Source organism: Aquarana catesbeiana, linkage group LG03 (assembly GCF_042186555.1).
Source record: "Aquarana catesbeiana isolate 2022-GZ linkage group LG03, ASM4218655v1, whole genome shotgun sequence".
Taxonomy (NCBI): Eukaryota; Metazoa; Chordata; class Amphibia; order Anura; family Ranidae; genus Aquarana; species Aquarana catesbeiana.
Genome location: NC_133326.1, coordinates 494,343,331 through 494,365,257, shown reverse-complemented (window position 1 = coordinate 494,365,257; position 21,927 = coordinate 494,343,331). Strand labels below are relative to the sequence as shown.

The following is a 21,927-nucleotide window of genomic DNA, read 5'->3' as shown; positions in this document are numbered from 1 at the left end:
TAGGTCTAGACTTTGACTGGGCCATTCCAACACATGAATATGCTTTGATCTAAACCATTCCATTGTAGCTCTGGCTGTATTTTTAGGGACGTTTTCCTGCTAGAAGGTGAACCTCCGCCCCAGTCTCAAGTCTTTTGCAGACTCTAATGCAGCGTACACACAGTCGGACTTTTCAGCAACAAAAGTCCGACGGCCTGTCCCACAGACTTTCAACTGACTTTTGGCGTACTTCCGACGGACTTTCTAACGAACGGACTTGCCTACAAACGATCACACAAAAGTCCGGCGGATTTGTACGTAATGACGTACACCGGACTAAAATAAGGAAGTTCATAGCCAGTAGCCAATAGCTGCCCTAGCGTCGATTTTTGCCTGTCAGACTAGCATACAGACAAGCAGATTTCTGGGTCCGGCAGAGTTACGACGTGAAGATTTGAAGCATGTTCCAAATCTAAAGTCCGTCAGATTTGCGACTGGAAAAGTCCGCTGAAGGTCCAGTGAAGCCCACACACAATCAGATTGTCCGCCGGATTTGGTCTGTCGGCGTCCGTCGGACCAGTCCGGTCAAAAAGTCTGACCATGTGTACGCTGCATAACATGTTTTCTTCTAAGATTGCCCTGTATTTGGCTCCATCCATCTTCCTATCAACTCTGACCAGCTTCTCTGTCCCTGCTGATTAGAGCCATAAGCTCTAATAGGCTTCAAAATAGAGTGGCTTCGTGTCACTGAGCATTGCGCTCGGAGCCCACCCAGGTGTGTTAGAAAAGAAAATGAATATTCGCCAATCAGGAAGTGTGGGTCTGATACCCATTTCCCGATTGGCTGAAAGGTCAGTGGGTCCTATTGGACGCCTAGGAGGAGGGGGATGCACGGCGGAAGCCGCCATGATCCACACAACAGGAGGAGGAAGAAAGCTGCCGGACACGCTGCCCGTCTGCTTCCTAGATGTGGTAAGTGCGGGGCTCTGATGTCCCGACTTTGCTCCGGGGGGCGGTTGCCGCCGATGCCAGCCGCCTGACCTTGGCTATTTGCCCCCCAAAAGAAAAAAACGCTAGCCTGACTTGGGATCTTTTTTTTATAACCTAACCCTGCTTTAAACTTCTCCACAACTTTATCCCTGACCTGTCTGTTGTGTTCCTTGGCCTTTATGATGCTGTTTGTTCACTAAGGTTCTCTAACAAACCTCTGGAGGCTTCACAGAACAGCTGTATTTATACAGAGATTAAATTACACACAGGTGGACTCTATTTACTAATTAGGTGACTTCTGAAGGCAATTGGTTCCACTAGATTTTAGTTAGGGATATCAGAGTAAAGTGGGCTGAATACAAATGCACGCCACACTTTTCAGCTATTGGTAAAGAATTTTGAAAATAATTTATCATTTTCCTTCAGCTTCACAATTATGTGCCACTTTGTGTTGGTCTATTATATAAAATCCCAATAAAATACATTTACGTTTTTGGTTGTAACATGAAAAAATTTGGAAAATTTCAGGGGGTATGAATACTTTTTCAGGGCACTGTATCCTTTAGAAATATCAGTGCAGATGCTTTATACTACTACTTAGTAACCTGTACGTATATTCTACATCTGTCATCCCAAACGCCTCTGCATCCTATTTGTTTCACAAGTGTTTCTTCACCCACTCAACTTCGCAAAAACTTATTTCCTAGTAGGAGGCAGGTATAATAATGCCTTGCTTGCCCCTGTGAACCTAGTCTACACTGTGTCTTGTAAGAGGATTTCACCGGGACTTCCAAAGTAAATTATTGAATCTGATACACACAAGATGACAGTGATGCAGGAGATCTAGATCCAAATTCTAGAAACCTGCATAGATCTGCTTCTATAGACCTCCAAATTGGCCTATTCCCAGTACCCACAAGCCATTTTGGAGCCCATTATAACCACAACCTGACCTGTTTACAGTGCTTTGTCCTGCAACCCTACCCTTGTCAGTGTTACTAAACCCAGGGCCCTGCATTCACTATATCTGGTCTCTCACAGTACACAAAACATGGAAATGCATTTATTTTAGTAAATATAAACTGCTAAATGACTTTTGTCATCAGCAGTATATAGCAGTCTTATGACTTCTATAAGTGTCTGGCTAAAGCTTGTAGGAGGAGTTTTCATTCTTCTCTGAATGTCCTATGAGGCGGCATGACCCCTGACCCTCTGTCTGGACAACGCTAATTGGCCCTGTGCTGATCACATGCACCTTCCTAAGAAAAAAAAAACTCTCTAGCAATACACACCAAACTGAGCATGTGCAGAGTGCTTCCAAGACTCTGTTCTATCAGGAGATGAATTGAGGACAGCGAAGACCAAACAGCCTTTATACACAATGCACAGGATTAACCTCTTAGGTTCCACAGTTAGTATAACAAGCATGCTTTACTGCATATACAGACTAATTTTACTGTTGTGGGTTTAGTAACACTTTAGGCCCATGGCATCTAGTAGAACAAAGCTGCCCTATTACAAGACTTCCGCATATTGTGATAGACAACTCGGTTAGAGAGACACTGCCCATTTAAAGAAAGAGGTTGGCAGTTACAGAGAGAAGTTTAGCAGTTACAGAAAGACTGACCAGTTACAGAGGAGGATAGAAGAGAAATTTGTGCTGTCTGTAATCTCCTGCAACCTGCCATCATAAAGCTCACTGGGAGTGTACTTACTGAATAATGTGCTCTGTAATTTCTCCTCTTAGGTGTCCTCTATCACCCCTCTCTGGCATCCTGTTTCATTAAAAGAGAAGTATGGGATTCATAAAAATAAAAAAAAATTAAACTCACCTTAGTGGATGCAGCATTGGTCTGATGCTGCATCTGTCCCCTGCTGACTCTAACACGGAGAACTGGAGGATCAAACACTGCTGATCACTCAGTTTTCAGTCTTCAGCCTGCAGAGAGCTGGTGATTGTCAGTCGCTAGCTCTCTGCTCTGCCCCTCCAGCACTCACTGGGCTGTGAAGGGGGCAGGAGTGGCTGGCTCAGATTCTCAGCGGCTCTGGATCTTTTCAGAGCCTGAACTGGCTCTGTGCAGAACAAACTGCACTCCTGTGATCCATAGGAGGAGTACAGCCAAAAAAGTTTTGGCTATATTTCTCCTTTCATTACACCAATGTATATATAGGTAATGGATCGCTCTCCTCCAATCTGCTCATATCATGCAGTGACTGCCCCTAAGGCAGATCCTGTAAATCTATGTAAGGTCGGCAAAGACCCAAAGTTCAAGCTGGGTCAATTCTTGACCAAAAATGGAAAGGAGAGTGTTGTAATATGCTGCCATGAACACAGAATATCCCTCTATAGTGTGTATTTCTGCTGGCTGCCTCATTCCTCTGCCATCGGCATGAATCACTTCTGACAGGTTTTCCTGACACAAAGAGAAAAAAAGGTGTCAGGGAAGGGAACTCCAGCACACAGTCTGTGATTGACAGCCTCAGCTTTGTTCCTGTGTGAAGGGAGGAGGTGTCTCTTCCTTCCAATCAGCTCTCAGAGCTCTCCTTTACTGAGGTCTGCATTGTGTAAATTCAGCTCTCCACCTTCTTTCCTCTGCCAGCTCAGACACACTTTAAAAATTCTAGACTTTAAATGGTTGAAGAGAAGACTTCAGATAAACAGGTCCAACCTATGTAGGAGGATTTGTTTAATCTCTGTGTATCACCCGAGACCACTTTAAATTAAAGACCTTTGTGCAGGACCCTACATAAACTAACTAATTACGTCAATCGGATTCAGACATCTAGGGGATATGCAAGTCTGGTGACTTTTAAGTACTGACTTTTCTGCACTGAGGTTTTCTGTATAGGATAAAGAGCAAGGAGCCCAGTTGTGACTAAGGCAGGCCATACATGGTGCAAATTTCTTTCCTGCAACCACGGGTTTTGCACCATTAACCCATCAACACAGATAGTGCTGACAGGGAAATCCCTCCTGCCAAGCCATTGTCTGCTCCCGGCGGGGCGCGGGGGGGGGGGGGGATGATGATTATCGTTGAGGCTAGAGCAGCTGCTAGCAATAATCACAAGAGGATCCGGCAGGCTGGTTGTACCCAAGTTGATCAATTAACTTGGTATATTCAGCCTGCCCATGCATGCTTTGAATCTGGACCATTTCCTGCTGAACCGGCCGCGATTCAATTACAACTTGGCAACGGTAAAGAATTGTAAAACGTGTCAGATATTTTATCTCTGACCCCCTTTGCTGTATGAACAGTTTTCCATTCAATAAAGACATTATCTTGGAGTGTGGCTATCCGGATTTCTTGGGCCGAGATTCAAACCGTGTATGGCCAGCCTTAGAATATCTATCTTTAATAACAAGTAGGGGGTTCTCAGATCACCAGATTACCCATGAGAAAGAGTGGGGTGGGCAGGTGCAACAAAGCAATACTTGGGTGAAAAAGTGAACTACTGAGCATTTAGGATGCACTCTCAGTATGCATTTAGTTTCCAATTCTAACTGGAGTGTAACTTTAATGATGGGACTTGGAGAGAAAGTCTTATACCCAGTACACACCATCGGACTTTCTGACAACAAAACCGTGGATTTTTAAACGAAGGATGTTGGCTCCAACTTGTCTTGCATACACATGATCACACAAATGTTGGCCAACAACTTAGTGACGTACAAGACATACGTGATATCTCCATTACGAACGCTAGTTATATCTCCAGCTCATACTTGATTCTGAGCATGCGTTAACTTTCAGAAAGTCCGACAACAAACATTTGTTAGCGGAAAATTTGAGAACCTGCTAGCCAACATTTGTTGGCGGAAAGTCCGCCAACAAATGTTCGATGGAGTATACACACAGTCTGACTTTCCGCCAACAAGCTCACATCCAACATTTGTTGTTGGAAAATCCGATCGTGTGTACGAGGCATAAGAGATAGAAATGATACACATGACTCCTCATAACCTGCATTGCTCTTACTAACCGGGTTTGCTACAGTTCTCCTTAAATTAAACAAATCATGCTTTCTCCATTGATGTCACTAATTCCCAGTAAAACAAATACTGGTTCACCGCACAAAAATATTGGTTTATCCTAAGGAATGCCTGTGTTATACAGCCACACAAACAATGTGCAGGTTATTTCATTATTTCTCTTTATTTCAAAGTTCCCCATGTTTGGATTAAAGTAAAAACAGGAGCAGAATCTGTATTTTGAGAACATCATTTATATTCAGATTACTCTACTTCTATAAATGCTGGCGCTGCATGAGATGTACTTTTTGCTATAAACACATTCTTATGGAAATGACCTCCTGCACAGCTGTATTCAAACCACTAAGAAGGTTCTCATTGAGGCATGTGCATTTTCTATATTAATGCTCCCTCCCCAGTGGCAGCACTGTGGCTTAATTTTCCTCAGTGTCTGTCATTTAAGAATTATGATCCTTGCCGGCCTACGGCGCTTATGATAAATTAGAGCAAGTCCATCAGACCTATTATATTCGAGGATCAATACACTGCACTCAGAACGAGAACTTATTCACTGCATACACTGTAATGAAATGAGCTGTCCATACAGATAAGAGCTTTGTTGTCAGTAAAGCCGTTTAAGAGGTATCATAAATGTTGAATATGCTTGATGCCGGCTTAACTTCTCTGTTATACTGCCTGAGGTGAGCATGTTTAAAGTTATGTAGGCAGGGCGTGACAGCAGCCATTTTGTGAGCTGAACCAGTTTTATGGTCATGAAGTATATCGTTACTCTGGGTGGTAAATTCCACAGACAGTGTGCCTCTAATTCAGACCTTCAGACCATGCTTTCCGTAAAGGATTAGTGCATTTTTAGTAAAAATTGACTAGTCTTCCCTCAGCACATTTAACCTATCCTAGACCCTCCCCCCACCGTGTAACTGCTTAGTTTAAACTTGTAGTACCTACAGCTTTTGTTGACTGCTAAGCACCTACCCATCTTTGATAACCAGAACATCGCAAGGCTGGAGAGATGTTTTGCAGTAAATAAAAAAAAAAGACAAGAGTCCACTATCAAGGAGTCTGGTGTTTGCCTGCCAACATCCCTCAATAGTAACAAAAATGGCAGACGAAACACCACTTGGTATAAAAATATAACAATTTATTTGGAGTTTAAAATCATGTAGCAAAAACCAAAGTACAAAAACACATATTATTACATAAAAGAAAAAATGGACTGTTGCACAGACATCAAGGTAAGTAGTAAATGTAAACTTATATTTTCTCCATTCACCTGACACGTTTCAGGTATATAGTATAACCTGTCTTCAGGGGTATTATTTAAGGAGATAATTAAATTGTTTGTGTCACCTTGGAAGTATAGGTAAGTAGAGCCAAATGGCGCTATTTGCAGAGAATGTGTTGTGGTGTCAGCCGGACAGACAGGCGTGTGCTTATCAGGGTAATGAGCCCCAAAAGTGTCCCACGGAGGTCCCCTAAAGAGGGCCACCACTCATGAGTGCCCCAGCAGATAATGGGTACTGGATATTAGCACAGATAAGGTCCTGTCGCCCAAAAGATAGGCAGTTTTGGTTCAGGGCCACCATCACAAAAGGTGCAGTTCCTGTGTGTTGATACGCCAGACAAACCAGTCACGGGCTCTGCAATTTGCAGTGTGTTGAGGTACACAAACCAGCTATCCATAAAAGTACCTGGTTTACATAATACAAAATAACATGGTAAAAAATCCAGAGTAGTAGCCCCCATAATTACCACATTAAGTTTGCAGACCTAAGAACCTAAAAATTAAAGTGTGGAGATTTTTCATGGGTAGATTCTCCGAGTGACCAAAGCAAAGTTATTTGTTTGGGTGGACTAAAAGTTTCTTTATTCCTGCCCCGTTTTTTTTATGTTCATCAAGCACACAGTTCAGGATGGTACAGAATTTTACATTGTTGTAGAAAACATAATATAGCCATAAAGTGATTTCCCTTGCTATTTAAAACATGGAAAAAGAGAAGTGGTCAAGCAAAGCTATCAAAACTCAAAACACTTTGAAACAAAAACATCAATTTTGATTCAATCAATCAATAGGCAAAGTATCTGTTTCATAGGGTAACCGCGGTCTAATGCCCAAACAAATGCAAAAATGTTATTGAAAAAAAAAAGGGGGATTAAACGGGGGTGTCATCTCTACAGGGACTTAAAAGGAATGATACCAGTGACGACTGAAATGAATCCAGAATTTTCTCAACTAGAGATGGGAAAAGTTGGAAGGTGGATAATCATAAACGTCATAGGAGTCACACAGAGCTGGACCACAGGGATATGGGGGATGGCGGGGGTAGAACATTCGAGCAAAATAGATAGGGATAGATGAAGGGCTAGAGAGTGACGCATACGGGTCAGGAAGAAGAGAAAAAAATAGGCAATTCTTTCTACCACTGGAAGGGACCGAAAGGTTAATCCTAACCTGCTAAGAGACGATTACCTACAGTTAAGTAGATAAATTGATGCCCCTCATTTCCATTTCTGCTTCCATGTTAAGGTAAAGATCTTTGTTATCATTAACGGGTAAGTTCACCTTTATTAATAAAACTACCTATGCCGGTTTGTTGATAAAAAAAAAAAAAAGAACTATGCAGCTCTGAAGAATGCCTTTTGCTATGGGTGTAGGTAATTTACATGCCTTCCAAAGCCTGACTGGAATCTCCCAGGATGTTGCTAGATCATTACTAAATGAGGCCTAGTCATTATTGCTCACCTCCACCATCTCAGGAGTAGGGAACAGTTCTGTCCGAGCATAAGTTCGGGCTGAACTTTGGTTGTTCGGACGTTCGGGGTACAGCATACATTACGCGGTGTTTGCGGTAAATTCGTCAGCCGCGGAACCGCGTTAAAGTCTATGGGACACTAACATGAAAAACCAAAAGTGCTAATTTTAAAGGCTTATATGCATGTTATTGTCATAAAAAGGGTTTGGGGACCCGGGTCCTGCTCCAGGGGACATGTATCAATGCAAAAAAAAGTTTTAAAATTGGCAGTTTTTTAGGGAGCAGTGATTTTAATAACGCTTAAAGTGAAACAATAAGAATTTAATATTCCTTTAAATATCGTACCTGGGGGGTGTCTATAGTATGCCTGTAAAGTGGGGCAGTTTTCCCGTGTTTAGGACAGTACCACAGCAAAATTACATTTCTAAAGAAAATAATGTTATTTAAAACTGATCACGGCTGTAATGAATTGTCGGGTCCCGGCAATATAGATAAAACTCATTGTAAAAAACGGCATGGGTCCCAACCCAGTCCATTACCAGGCCCTTTGGGTCTGGTATGAAGATTAAGGGAAACCCCGAACCAAAAATTAAAAAAAAATTGTGTGGGAGTCCCCCCAAAATCCATACCAGGCCCTTCAGGTCTGGTATAGATATTAAGGGGAACCCTGTGCCAAATTTTAAAGAAAAATGGCATGGGGGTCCCCCCAAAATCCATACCAGAACCTTCAGGTCTGGTATGGATTTTAAGGGGAACCCTGTGGCAAACTTTTAAAAAAATGGTGTAGGGGTCCCCCCAAAATCCATACCAGACCCTTATCCGAGCACGCAACCTGGCAGGCCGCAGGAAAAGAGGGGACGAGAGCGCGCCTCCCCCTCCTGAACCGTACCAGGCCACATGCCCTCAACATGGGGAGGGTGCTTTGGAGTAGCCCCCCAAAGCATCTTATCCCCATGTTGATGGGGACAATGGCCTCATCCCCAAAACCCTTGCCCAATGGTTGTGGGGGTCTGCGGGCGGGGGGCTTATCGGAATCGGGAAAGGCCCCCTTTAACAAGGGGACCCCCAGATTCCGGCCTCCCCCCATGTGATTGGGAACGGATACATTGTACCCCTACCATTTCACAAAAAAGTGTCAAAAATAGTAAAAAAGACACAAGACACTTTGGGACAGGTCCTTTATTTTAAAACAAATGTCCCACGATGTAGATCCATCTCACGCCACCCGATGAGCCGAAAAAAGGGAAAAAATGCAACAGCTCAGCCTCCATGGGAGGCTCCCGCTGAGTGACGCTTCTTCTCGATGACAGCTGTTATATAGCTGAAGGCGGGGCCACTCGGTGGCGTAAACGGGTGACCCTGCCTTCCTCTGACGTCACGTGGCATCAGAGGGGGGCAGGGTCACCGTTTACGTCAGCGGGTGGCCCCGCCCTCCACTATATAACAGCTGTCACTGAGAAGAAGTGTCACTCGGCGGGAGCCTCCTATGGAGGTGGAACAGTTGCAGATTTTTTTTTTTTTTTTCAGTCCGTTGGGCGGTGTGAGATGGATCTACATTGCGGGACATTTTTATTTTTTTATTTTTTAAAAAAGGACCTGTCCCAAAGTGTCTCCTGTCTTTTTTAATATTTTTGACACTTTCTTTTGTGAAATGGTAGCGAAATAATGTACCCATTACCAATTCACATGGGGGGAGGCCAGGATCTGGGGGTCTCCTTGTTAAAGGGGCCTCCAGATTCCCATAAGCCCCCCTCTCGCAGACCCCCACAAGGGTTGTGGGGAGGAGGCCCTTGTCCCTATCAACATGGGGACAAGATGCTTTGAGGGGGACCCCAAAGCATCCTCCCCATGTTGAGGGTATGTGGCCTGGTACGGTTCGGGGGGGGGGCGCTCTCTCGTAGCCCCCTTTTTTCCTGCAGCCTGCTAAGTTGCATGCTCAGATAAGGGTCTGGTATGGATTTTGGGGGGGACCCTACGCCATTTTTTTATTTTGGCGCAGGATTCCACTTAAAATCCATACCGGACCTGAACGGTTTTATCTATATTGCCGAGACCCGACAATTCATTACAACCACGATCAGTTTTAAATTACTTTTTTTCCTTTAGAAATGTAATTTTGCTGTGGTACTGTAATAAACACTGGAAAACTGCGCCACTTTACAGGCATACTATAGATTCCCCCATGCACGATATTTAAAGGAATATTTCATTTTTATTCTTTCACTTTAAACATTATTAAAATCACTGCTCCCGATAAAACGTCTGTTTTTAAAACTTTTTTTTGCATTGATACATGTCCCCTGGGGCAGGACCCGGGTCCCCAAACACTTTTTATGACAATAACTTGCATATAAGTCTTTAAAATTAGCACTTTTGATTTTTCATGTTCGTGTCACATAGACTTTGACGGTGTTCGTGTATTCGTCCGAATTTTTTGCCTGTTCTGGTGCGAATCGAACCGGTGGGGGTGTGTGGCTGATCCTTACACAGGAGTAAACTTTTTCTCTGATTCAAACCCCATTGCACGTGCTTTCTCTCCCCTGATGCTGTAGTTCTGAGCTCAGCGTTTGAGAATTCAATTCTGTGATGGTGGAGGTGAGCAGTAATGACTAGGCCTCACTTAGCAATGTCCTGGGAGTATTCTAGATAGGCTTCCAAAAAGGTATGTAAATGACCCACACCTATAGCAAGGGCATTATTCAACTTTAGTCAGAGCTGCAGTTTGTTTACATCTACAGGCGTCCCTTATCTGCATAATCAGTTTTTTCTTAAATGTGAACTAACCCTTTAACATACATACTTAAGCAACAACATGAGCACACATAGTGCAAAGGTTAATTAAAGAAACTATTGTTCAGCAGTTAAAGAGGGGGGTTCTTTCTGTCTAACCATCGTGTAATATCTATGGCCATGTTAGGGTATACCTGTGGCCAGGCTATGAACATTTCAGGTATTTACAAAATGGCAGATGGGTATACTATAAAGTTTAACTGTGGTCAGGCTATGGAATTCAAATAATTATATACTCTTAACTAGCACTAAATGAGCTTTAAAATAAGCTACTGACTGATCTTCGTAGCTGCAGGCACTATGGAACGATTTATCCTTAAATTCAGCAGAAAGTTAAAGTAAAAAAAAAAATCAAGTTCTTCAAGTTAGTTTTCTTAGAGGCTCAGCTCAATCTCTCCTCTTCTCTGAGCACCCAGAGTTTACTCTAGAGAATAGAAGGCTGAAAGGATGTGGAGTCACTTCTGGGAGCAAAAACTGTGAGCTGAGCTCTTGTAATAAAGACTTCAGTATAAAAGAACTTCAATATTTCTGTGGTTAAAGTTTGAATATGAATTTCTCTACAGTGCCAGCAGCTAAAGAGGTCAATGATGGCCTGTTACAAGGCTCATTGACATGGCCGCACATGGCTGTTCATGGCTGTACACTACCCAAAACAGTGCATTTCTAAGGTGGATTACATTCAGCTTTGGACTGGAAGCCTATACAGATGAAGGACAGGCTGACAATATCTGTGACCGCTTGCATTTATTTGCTCAAGGAGTGATTACATGCTGCTAAGCACAGATCTGTACGCAGACTAGATTCTAGTACTGCTCATTTTGTCCCTAATCACAGCTAATTGATCCATGTGAAATTACTTGCGGATAGCTGTGGAGCCTCTCAGCCTGTCATTGATTTGTACAGGTGCTGCCAAACGCAAACACCTGTCTGTACTTTCTGCAGAACGACCCTGATCTTTGCGGTATATGGCCACAAACGGCTGTGTGAATGAGCCCATTTACTGCTTGTAAAGAATATTTAAGTATTTGAATTCTTTAGCCTTACCAAAGCTAATCGTAAATCTTACCCATCTGCCATTTTACTTTCATTTGGAAAAAGCAACTTATGTAGCCCTAAAGTAACTATAAAAGAATTGTACTGCAGATGAGATGCAGCAAATAGCTTAATGTTTATTAATACTTTAAGACCCCTTTCACATTGATGCGCTTTCAAGGTGCTATAGCGCTAAAAATAGCGCATGTAAAGCGCCTCTCCTCTCACTCCAATGTGAAAGCTCGAGGGGTTTCACACTGCAGCTGTGCATTGACAGGATGTCAAAAAAAGTCCTGCTAGCAGCTTCTTTGAGGCACTTTAGGAGCGGTGTATACATCGCTCCTAAAGAGCCCCTGCCCATTGAAATCATTGGGCAGCGCCGACAAAGCGCCACTTTTAACCCTTTTTCGGCCGCTAGCGGGGGTTAAAAGCACGCCTCTAGCGGCCGAAAAGCTCCTCTAAAACGACAGTAAAAGCAGCGCCTGGGCGCTGAAAGTGTGAAAGGGCTCTAAGAGAAGCAGAAAATTGCATACTAAGACAGAAGAGGATTATAAAATATTTGTTCCTACAGACCAAAGTACCATAAGTAATCATATTCTCTGTGTGCGAGTGTCCAGCCAGAGGCCTTCCAGTGACATACATCAATGGTCTGCTTGGGAAAATAAATAAAACATGAGAGTCTTTTGAAGGAAGCTGTTTACAGAGCTATTTTTGTTTCGGTATAGTTGCCAACTGCACTAATTTTATCGGACAATTATAGGTGTTCAAGATCTTTCCCTGGGAATCACTGTCCTTAAAAAAATGCTCCTGTTTTTTGGGGGTTTTTTTTCTAGGCTGACCAACTTTACCACACTCATTGAGTGCATTTTAGAATAAATAGTAATTTTTGTGTTACCATCTTTTTAATGAACTGTACAGCATTTTCAGGATAAATTCTTAACCACGGACAAACCACTAAAATTAGCACCACATCCCTAAATTGAATAAATATAGGAATACTTGTGAGATTTTTAAGGTGCATGTACTAATAAAAACAATTCCACAACAAGTACATAAAGTACAATCCTTATGGATTTAAAATCTTGATTGTAGTGTAAACATTTGTGTCAAATCCTGGTAAGGCTTGTGCTCCAAGTGGACAGCATCCCCTGAGGAAGCCCAGATTGAGGGCGAAACATGTTGGGAACCCCCATCAAATTTGCTGCATCCATAAGGATTGTACTTTCTAATCTATTCTTGATGTGCTTTACGCTTTTACATGTTGACCAACTAAATGAAATCAGTGCACTCCCTGTTATATCTATCCTTAACCGTTGGTAAAAAAGTGGTTTATCTAAAAATTATAATACAGCAGTGTAATACAGCAACAAAAATATGGAAGAACAAGCATGTAAAATTACATAGGCACTGTACTATTAAAAAATATGCTCATTAAAAATACACATCCCCTTTAAATTGTAAATCCCAAATTTGTCTTTGTAGTCACACTACACCCTCACAAGCATTTTTCAAAACTTTTCTTTATATATATATATATATATATATATATATACTCAGTGCAGTACAGTACAATGTGCAAACGGTTTAGGCAGGTGTGAAAAGTGCTGTAAATTAAAAATGCTTTCAGGAATAGAAGTGTTAATTTTTTTTTTTTTATCAATTAACAAAATGAAAAGTAAATGAACAGAAGAGAAATCCAAATCAAATCAATAATTGGTGTGACCACCCTTCAAAACAGCCCTTCACGCCTGCAAAACAGCATAAATTCTTCTAGGTATATTTGCACACAGTTTTTGAAGGAACTCTGAAGGTAGGTTGCTCCAAACATCTTGGAGAACTAACCACAGATCTTCTGTGGGTGTAGGTTGCTTCAAATCATTTTTGTGTCTTCATTTAATCCCAGACAGATTTGATGATGTTGAGATCAGGGCTCTGTGGGGGCCAAACCATCACTTTCAGGACTCCTTGTTCTTCTTTACACTGAAGATAGTTGACATTGGCTGTGTTTGGGGTCATTTGTCCTGCTGCAGAATACATTTGGGGCCAGTCACAGTGCAGTTGTCAGATTCGCATGGGTCTGAACACCCGTGCTTTTCGATTCAGGTGCGGGGAAAGAAAAGGGTCCCACGGAGCCAAACAAAATGTATGGCTCAAATTGCACCGCACAGACATCACATGTGATGTGCACAGGAATGGGGTGTGATTCCTGTGTGAATCACATGCAGTGTTTTCCATAACCAGTGTGAACGTAGGCTCCGTGTGGCATACATTGCTAAATCTCTAGAGTTAAAAACTTGTTTAACCGCTTGCCGAGTGCTGCACGACGATGTACGTCGGCAGAATGGCACGGCTGCGCAAATGGGGGTACCCGTACGTCCCTCTGTCATTGCTAGCTAGCGGGCACGTGCACGCTGATGGCGGTTCATGCAGACTCTATGTCTGCCGTTGGCCCGCGATCATGACACGGAGAGGCAGAATGGGGAGATGCAAACAAGGCAATTCCCGCCTAGTGACACAACAGGGATCTACTGCTCCCAGTGATCGGGAACAGTGATCTCTGTCATGTTCTAGTGAGCCCACCCCCCTACAGTTAGATCACACTGAGGGAACACACTTAACCCCTTAATCGCCCCCTAGTGTTTAACCCCTTCCCTGCAAGTGACATTTATACAGTATTTAGTAGCTATTTTTAAATGTCAATGGTCCCAAAATAGTGTCAAAAGTGTCTGCCTGGCAACATTTGTCATTAATTTGCCAATTGATATATAACTAGAATTAGAGGTAAAACACTATACATGGACAGACACAAATTTAATCAAAGCGTTAATGCACTCCTTTGACCTATAAGAGAAGCATGGCCTATAAAGTTTTGACCATACTTTTCTTTTAAAAGAAAGAAAGTATTCTGAATACTATTATTACAGGCATTAAAGGAGTTGTAAAGGCAGAAGGTTTTTTATCTTAATACATAAGATAAAAAACCTTCTGTGTGCAGCAGCCTCCCCAGAACCCCCTAATTACTTACCTTTGCCCCATTTCTCTCCAGCGATGTCCACGTGTGTCTAAGCCATCCGGGACAATCCTGCTGATTGGCTGAGACACAGCAGTGGTGCCATTGGCTCCCGCGGCTGTCAATCAAAGTCAGTCAATCGGGAGAGAGGGGGCTGGGCCAGGTCAGGGCTCTGTGTCTGACTGGATACATGGAGCTCTGACTTTGCTCGGGTGTCCCCATAGAGAGCTGCTGGCTGAGGGGGGACACTCGATGGGAGGGAGGGGCCAGGAGCAGTAAAGAGGGACCCGAGAAGAGGAGGATCCAGGCTTCTCCTTTAAAAAGGAGCCTTTACAATCACTTTAACAATAAAAGGTTGCCAGAATATAGTATTTGTACAGGACACAGGCAGAGTATTCATACACCATAGGTTATAGACGTGTACCTATAACCCATGGAGATTGAATATTCGGCCTGTACTATACTCCAAGATATGAAATTTACAGGAAAGTAAAAATTCCTTTTTTTTTTATGTTACAGTGGTTCTTTAAGTCTAGTTACTGGTTCCTTATCAGTGGAGTGAGTAGGGTTTGGACATCTGCCAGGATTCTAAAGGTGTCCAGGGCCCTAGTATGAGGCCCTTACACCACACCAACTGAATACATAACAGACCTCATTTGAACCAAGGTAGTTTCTCTATACGTATACTTCTAAAATTTGAGAATTCACTGGGGCGAAGGAGTCATACCTCCCACTGTTATTACTTGCCCCTGCTGAATTCTCCATAACAATATGCAGAAAAATAGATTAAAGTGACAATGCTGCTTAGTAAAACTCCTGTCCCAGAGGACAGATGTCTCATCGGTTGGCTGCATATCACATTTTCTCAGTAAAGTACATTTAGTTTTGAAACCTAAGTAGTATAAAGTACGGTGATTATTAAACATTTTAATTTTGGAGTTCGCCTTGATCACTTTAGCTAAATCAAGAGCTATTAATCTCCCAGGGAGGACAGGGGACAGAAACACACACTGTTTTCAATATCAACTCAATATACCTGCTATTCAGTCGCCAATAATTAACTTTAAGGGCAGCCCCCCTGTCTTGGTTGCAATTATGGTAAATGACGGTTTTCCTCTTCAGAAAAATGACTTTTACCTATCTTTTTTGCTTATAGTAGGACTTGCATGCTCTTTTTTTCTATGTGCTATTCTTTTTAAACGTTTCTGTCCGGTACTTAGTCTGCTAACTGTGCGCAGGCTGTGCCAGTCAATTTCAGGTATGTAGGTGTCCCGTGCGCCCACCGGGACCTGTGAAGTCTCGCAGGAGTCTTCAGTTTATCAATTTTCCCATTTAGAACTACAACCATTTCCAGTCCTGCACACACAGACAGAGCTAAAGGGATACACATCCAAAGCAATACCTATCCTCCTCTACAGTGGTTATTGACAAGTCAGTGCGGCTATGGCTCTGTGTGCCTCCTAGGAATGGCTCCACATGAATCTGTAGTTCTAAATGGGAGCATTCACAAAGTGAAGACTTCAGCAAGATTCCGTAGCTTCTGGCAGGCACAGGGGGGTATCAACATACCTGGGGCCTGGTTAAAGTTAGTGGATCAAGAAGGGAGGAGGATGTTTATAAAAGAATAGCAAGAGCATGCAAATCTTTCTATAAGCATCATAAAATAAGTATCTTTAGTATCACTTTATTTGTAGACTTTCTACATTCCCTAAAGCAGCTACTGAGCAGTGATTGAATTATTCTATTACGCTTGGTGAAAGTCCCATGTGCAGAGCCCTCCCTTTAGGTGCTTGTGCATCTGAGGCCTTAGGTGGCAAACATGTAAATTACATATGTCATATGACCATATTATTCTTATATATAAATATAAATTTAAAATAACTTTTACTGGTATAGCCACAACATTTAGAAATGCACTCTTGATTAGGAAGGGTTAAATCTCTTCTGCATTATTCTTGGCTTCTTTTCCCCGCTCACCGAAATTCTCTATTTACTGGTCTGACGGCTTGCACCTTGTATAATATAAATCTCTTCTGACATGTTTAAAACAGTCAAAGCAAAAAAAAAATCCCTTACTCTATTCTAAACTCCCTCTGGTGCCTATACTTGCCTGCACACTGATTATTATGCCCCCCACCCCCATGAGATATGCTGGGCTGTGGTGATTGGCTGCTCATGCTCCACATGCTGCTTTGTTGGGAGGCAGGGAATGTGTCCCCATGCTATGTTAAAACCAGAAGTACCTTGATTTTTTTACACAACAAGGTAGTGGTGGCAAAAATAAATATAGGCATTTGAGTACGTCAGACAGTGATTTGATTGTTGGTCCACACATATTACAGGGCATTTTTCATGGAATCCTGTCCTTAGAGAAACATGAGGGTGGACATTGCTAATCTCTCTAAAAGTTCTAGTTGCCTCGCTGTTATGCTGTCCTTCATGTCATTTTCAATACTTTCAGTCACTAATTTGGAACAAGTATACAGATTAGAATTTCTAACTTTCCAGCTCAGTGACTGTAGTAGCCCTCAATAAAAAAGCTGTAGAAGCACTTAAAATATTCTAAAGAGTGTTTGAAGCATCCTAAAGGGACCTCTAGGTTAGGGTTGTCAAATGTTTTTGCACATTTTGCACTCTTTTAATGTTACTGCAGGTTGATGAATCAAGGCCAGTAGGTCAGGGTGATAGCCAGTCAAATGGCATGTTCAGGAGGGGGTGGCTATTAGCAGGTTTTATTTAATGGAGAAGTACAGCCAAAGCTTGTTTGGCTGTACTTCTCCTGTGGATCACAGGAGTGGAGTTCGTTCTGCACTCCTGTGACCTGATTTCAGCAGACAGCGGGCTGATATCCGCTGTCTGGAGACGTCACAGTGCCGGTCCAAGCTTGGGCAAGATCGCGACAATAGAGGATCTGCCCAAATGCCTGCACTAACACCCGGCTCAGCCTCTCAGCGAGCCGCTGAGAGCCTGAGACGGCCGCAATCGCCCCTCCACAGTCCAGCACTCCAGTCAGCGAGGAGGGGCAGAGTAGAGAGCCAGTGACTGACAATCACCAGCTCTCCACTCAGGGAGCTGTGAGAACAGAGCGATCTGCAGTGTTAGATTGCTTGGCTCTTAATCTTAGAGGCGCCGGGGACAGATGCAGCATCGGAACCACCAAGGTAAGTATGATCGTTAAAAAAAAAAAAAAAAAAAAAAGAAAACCCCATACTTCTCTTTTAAGCTGGTCAGTCGAGGCACAGTGATCCTTCTCTTCCCTGTGCCTACATTATCAGTACAATTCTGAAAAGATCCATATCTGCCTAAAGGGTTAATAGGATCAAATATTTTCAGTGAGCACCAATTTTGATTCATTGCTACGATTTATTTTGCTAGTAGTATTTTTTTATATGACTTGCACATTTTTACATTCTGCTCTCCCATAATTTGTCTGTCCCATTAAATTAAGAGATTTGTAGATTGGTCACCATCATCATTTTTGTATCTCACTGCTTAACAACCATTGAGATAAGATATCAGCTATACATGGAATTCATTTCATGTTCTTAATTTCCATCAATGTTTTAAAAACCTAATTTTCACACTGACGGATCAATTGGGTCCACTTGTCAGTTCTTCAGAATGCATGGATCATCTATAGCTCTCTATTGAGCGGTAGATGTCAGCAGACATGTATCCCCCGACATCTGATCCAAGAACAGACGGAGGTGCGTTCTCCATCCATCTGGCGGATCAGATGATAGATGGAAACAAACAAGCACCCCACAGGGAATATCAGGCTGTGTCTGTGTCCGTTCTGCATAGCGGAGCAGACACTGACATGTCATGTGCCTGCTCAGCAAGGATCAGCGGAGAGATCCCCCTGCTGAGCAGGTAAATCTGCTTGAAGGAGTCTGCCCAGTCTAAAAGTATACAAAACGGTTACAACCGCAACCACAAGACAGACAAACAATACAATGCATCAGCACTAGCAGCCAGTACAACTCAAAGTATTATAGTATACATTTCCATCACAAACAATGCATATCATTACAAGATACAAACATGTTATTTCTAGTAATAACCAGTCTCCATGATAGTGTTTAAAATTTGCAGAACAATAACAGCCATAACCATAGATCATAAAAGGCACTATCCCCAAGAGAGCATGTCAAGGGTTCCAAGGCACATCAAGTCATGACAATCCCAGATAATGCACATGGTAAACACATACATTTAATCAGATACCGTGGACATATCGTATACCCAACCCCCCCCCCCATACACTCCATACACTTTAAGAAATTTACAGTAGCTGGTGGTACACCTCTGCTGGCATAAGTAGCTTTATATAAAGGTCAAGATTATCTCAATAAAGTGTTTCTTTCCACAAAAAAACCCCCACAGAAAATAATGTTTGTTACCTTTAAATAGACATATACAGTACATTTGCATTTATAGGGTAAGCTAACACAATTGAAAGAGAGTTACAGAGCTCACTGGTCACTTGGGCCTTGTGCATACGAAAATTTCAGCATAAGTTTTGGAAAATGTTAAGAGTCGAATCCGCAAAGCCACAACAGTGTACACGCTTCCACATTTTCTGGGTTAGACTTTATATTAACTTGGCCCTGCAAATATATAAAGCAGCAAATAGCAACTTTAATCATTGTACACAAGCCTGCTAAGGATTTGTCCACAAACCATTTTTCCAGCACCTGAAGAAGGAACAACCTGCTGGAAATGTTTTTAGGTCTCCAGCAGCTGTGGTACTTCAAGACTTTAGAGAGCTCCTGAACATTGTCATAGGGTTCTGCCATTATATAACAGTATCACTTCTTAAGGAAGAGGCAGTCTCCATAAGTAATGGGAAGTTAGCAGGAATTTAGAACTCTTAGAATAGAAATATAATTTACACGTGGAATGACACTTTAAACTTATTCAATGCATAATGGAGGATGTGCGTTCTGAAGTTTCTCTGTATTTTTTCATACATTCTCTCCTCTGCTCCTGACACATCTTTTCTTTGTGCTCACCTTCCAGAGCGGAATGGTCATGAAGTGGCGTTTACTGAAACTGAAGAGGACAAGGAAAGCTTTTCTTCTTCACACTTCATTTAACAAAGTACAAACGAACTCCCTTTTTTTAATAAGACTATTTTTCATTTTTTTCTGTGGTGTTACATTAGTGCCAAAGCTTCATTAAACATGTAAATTGATAATTAAAGCAGTATAATAAAACATAAGGTTTTTGGTTGAATTGATTTTGTTATTTCTCGCCGCTCTTCACGGTTGACAAGAAAGAACAGTGTTCCTTTTATGGAAACTGAGTTTGGGGTTAGAAGCTTCCAGATAATTGGGCCCAGTACAGAGGGAAGCTGGGCAACCCTGAAGTTTTCCCAGAAGCCTCTACAGATTCTGCAATCAAGTGGTTCACCACAATACCTAGTTCTCAGGCCCTCTGTCATTCAGATGAGTCATAGAGTCGTCACGTTAACTAAAGCACACCATCCCTAGTAGTCTTGGTCTGGGCATTTAAGATAAAAAAAAACTCTGTTTACAAAAGGATTAAAGGAAGTCAAATTAAAACAAATATCAACTGAACAAACCCCTGTTTCTATTGAAATCTTACAACATTTTTGTCAGGGTGAACGACAATCTACAGATGGAACGCTGGATTGCTGCTCTCATGGACACAACGGAGGGACACAACACACGCTGGCTCTATTGGAATATGTTTAAATTCTTGGATGAGTATTTATCTTTTTCCTAAATTAGGTTATTCCTTGCATTGGTATCGACTGTGCGTGCCGTCGACCCTGTCACGGTTACCCCCCCCCCTCCTTTTTTTTTTTTTTTTTCTTTTTTTGCGGTTTCTTCTCCCTTACCTGGGCACCTTGAGGTATCTACTTTTCTACCCCCCAAAATTATTGAAAAATGCCACCTGGTATGCACTGACCACAGGGTATGACTGCAATGAAGTCTAGGAATATTGTCCCTCACTATACATGTTCAATGATCGACCACTACCATCTTGTAGTTGTGCACCTGTAGTTTGTTTCATCTTCCTGGTATGTACATTATCCATAGTCTCCTACATGTCACCAACTACATCACAGTACTTTATATTTCTGTGTGGGTATTTAGCTTCCCAGGCTTTAACTGCTGTATATTAATGTGGCGTGATTATGGACATTAAGTTGTTTTGTCCTCCAACTTTCCATTTGTATAAATACAGGCAGTTGAAGCTGATGTTTTTGACCAAGAACATGATGTCATGTCATACTATTGTGTGATGTTGCATACCTTTAAATAAAGAAAAAACAAATCTTACAAAATGTACTGTTATTATATTACATCTTTTTATACTGCAGTTAGGAAAAATTCCCTTGCATAGGAAGTTCACCATCTAGCCTCCACAGAGATTCTTATGTCACACACTAGAGGGCACTTTTGGGACATTTGTTATGTGGATATTTCTATATATTAAGCATTTAAAGGTAAAATGTGTCAATGCAAATTTATCCAAAATTTGTGTATGCTAGTTCCATATAATTTGTGTTTTTTAAATGGAAACTAATATAAGTTGTATCTACTGTAAATATCATGACTATAATGTAACTTTTTTACTTGTTTAATATTGTTACGTTAAATGTGTTGTTTTTTTTTTTTGTTTTTTTTGTTTTGTTTTTTATATCATTTAGCATTGTTTGTTAAAAACTAATATATTGATGCTGGAGGTAGTAAAGTTTTTACACTTTCATCATAATCAGAAGAATCAATAATTTATATCTTATTTATAAAGGCCACTGGAGGGATAGCAATAACATTAAAGCCCCAGTCAGAAAGAATCCCAGTGGATATATGAAGTACAAACATTGGCACCCCAAGGACTCAATATTGACTTTGATTTAAAGAGGAAGTAGACTTTCATCTTTAAATTTTACCTATAGGTAAACCTATATTAAGGATTCCCTATAGGTAGAGTAAATATCTCCTAAACGTTCACTGTTTAGGAGATATTTACTGTCCTAGCAGCCAGTTACAGTCAGGTCCATACCACCACAATGGATTTGAAATGAAACAAACAAGATGTGCTTTAACTGCAGACTTTCAGATTTAATTTGAGGGTGTTTACATCAAAATCAGGTAAACAGTGTAGTATATGTGCCTCACACTTTTTATAGGACCAAAGTAATGGGACAGATTAACAATCATTCATCAAACTTTCACTTTTTAATACTTGGTTGCAAATCCTTTGCAGTCAATTACAGCCTGAAGTCATCAGACATCACCAGATGCTGGGTTTCATGCTCTGCCAGCCCTCTACTGCAACTGTCTTCGGTTCCTGATTGTTCTTGGGGCATTTTCCCTTCAGTTTTGTCTTCAGCAAGTGAAATGCATGCT

The 21,927-nt window shown here is 41.7% G+C and overlaps 1 protein-coding gene across 3 annotated transcripts in view; it reads left to right on the top strand.

Annotated features, from left to right (window-relative positions):
* The window catches only part of RNF130 (ring finger protein 130), a 612,280-nt gene that overhangs the window by 549,579 nt on the left and 40,774 nt on the right, over positions 1 to 21,927 (top strand). For 2 of the 3 annotated variants that reach the window (XM_073621067.1, XM_073621065.1), the window contains one exon: positions 19,565 to 19,780. The exons of the other annotated variant lie outside the window; for it this stretch is intronic. In XM_073621067.1, coding sequence (XP_073477168.1) covers positions 19,565 to 19,641 — 77 coding nt within the window. In that variant the 3' untranslated portion in view covers positions 19,642 to 19,780. Of the gene's footprint in view, positions 1 to 19,564; positions 19,781 to 21,927 lie in introns of those variants that run through there. 3 annotated transcript variants of the gene reach the window in all.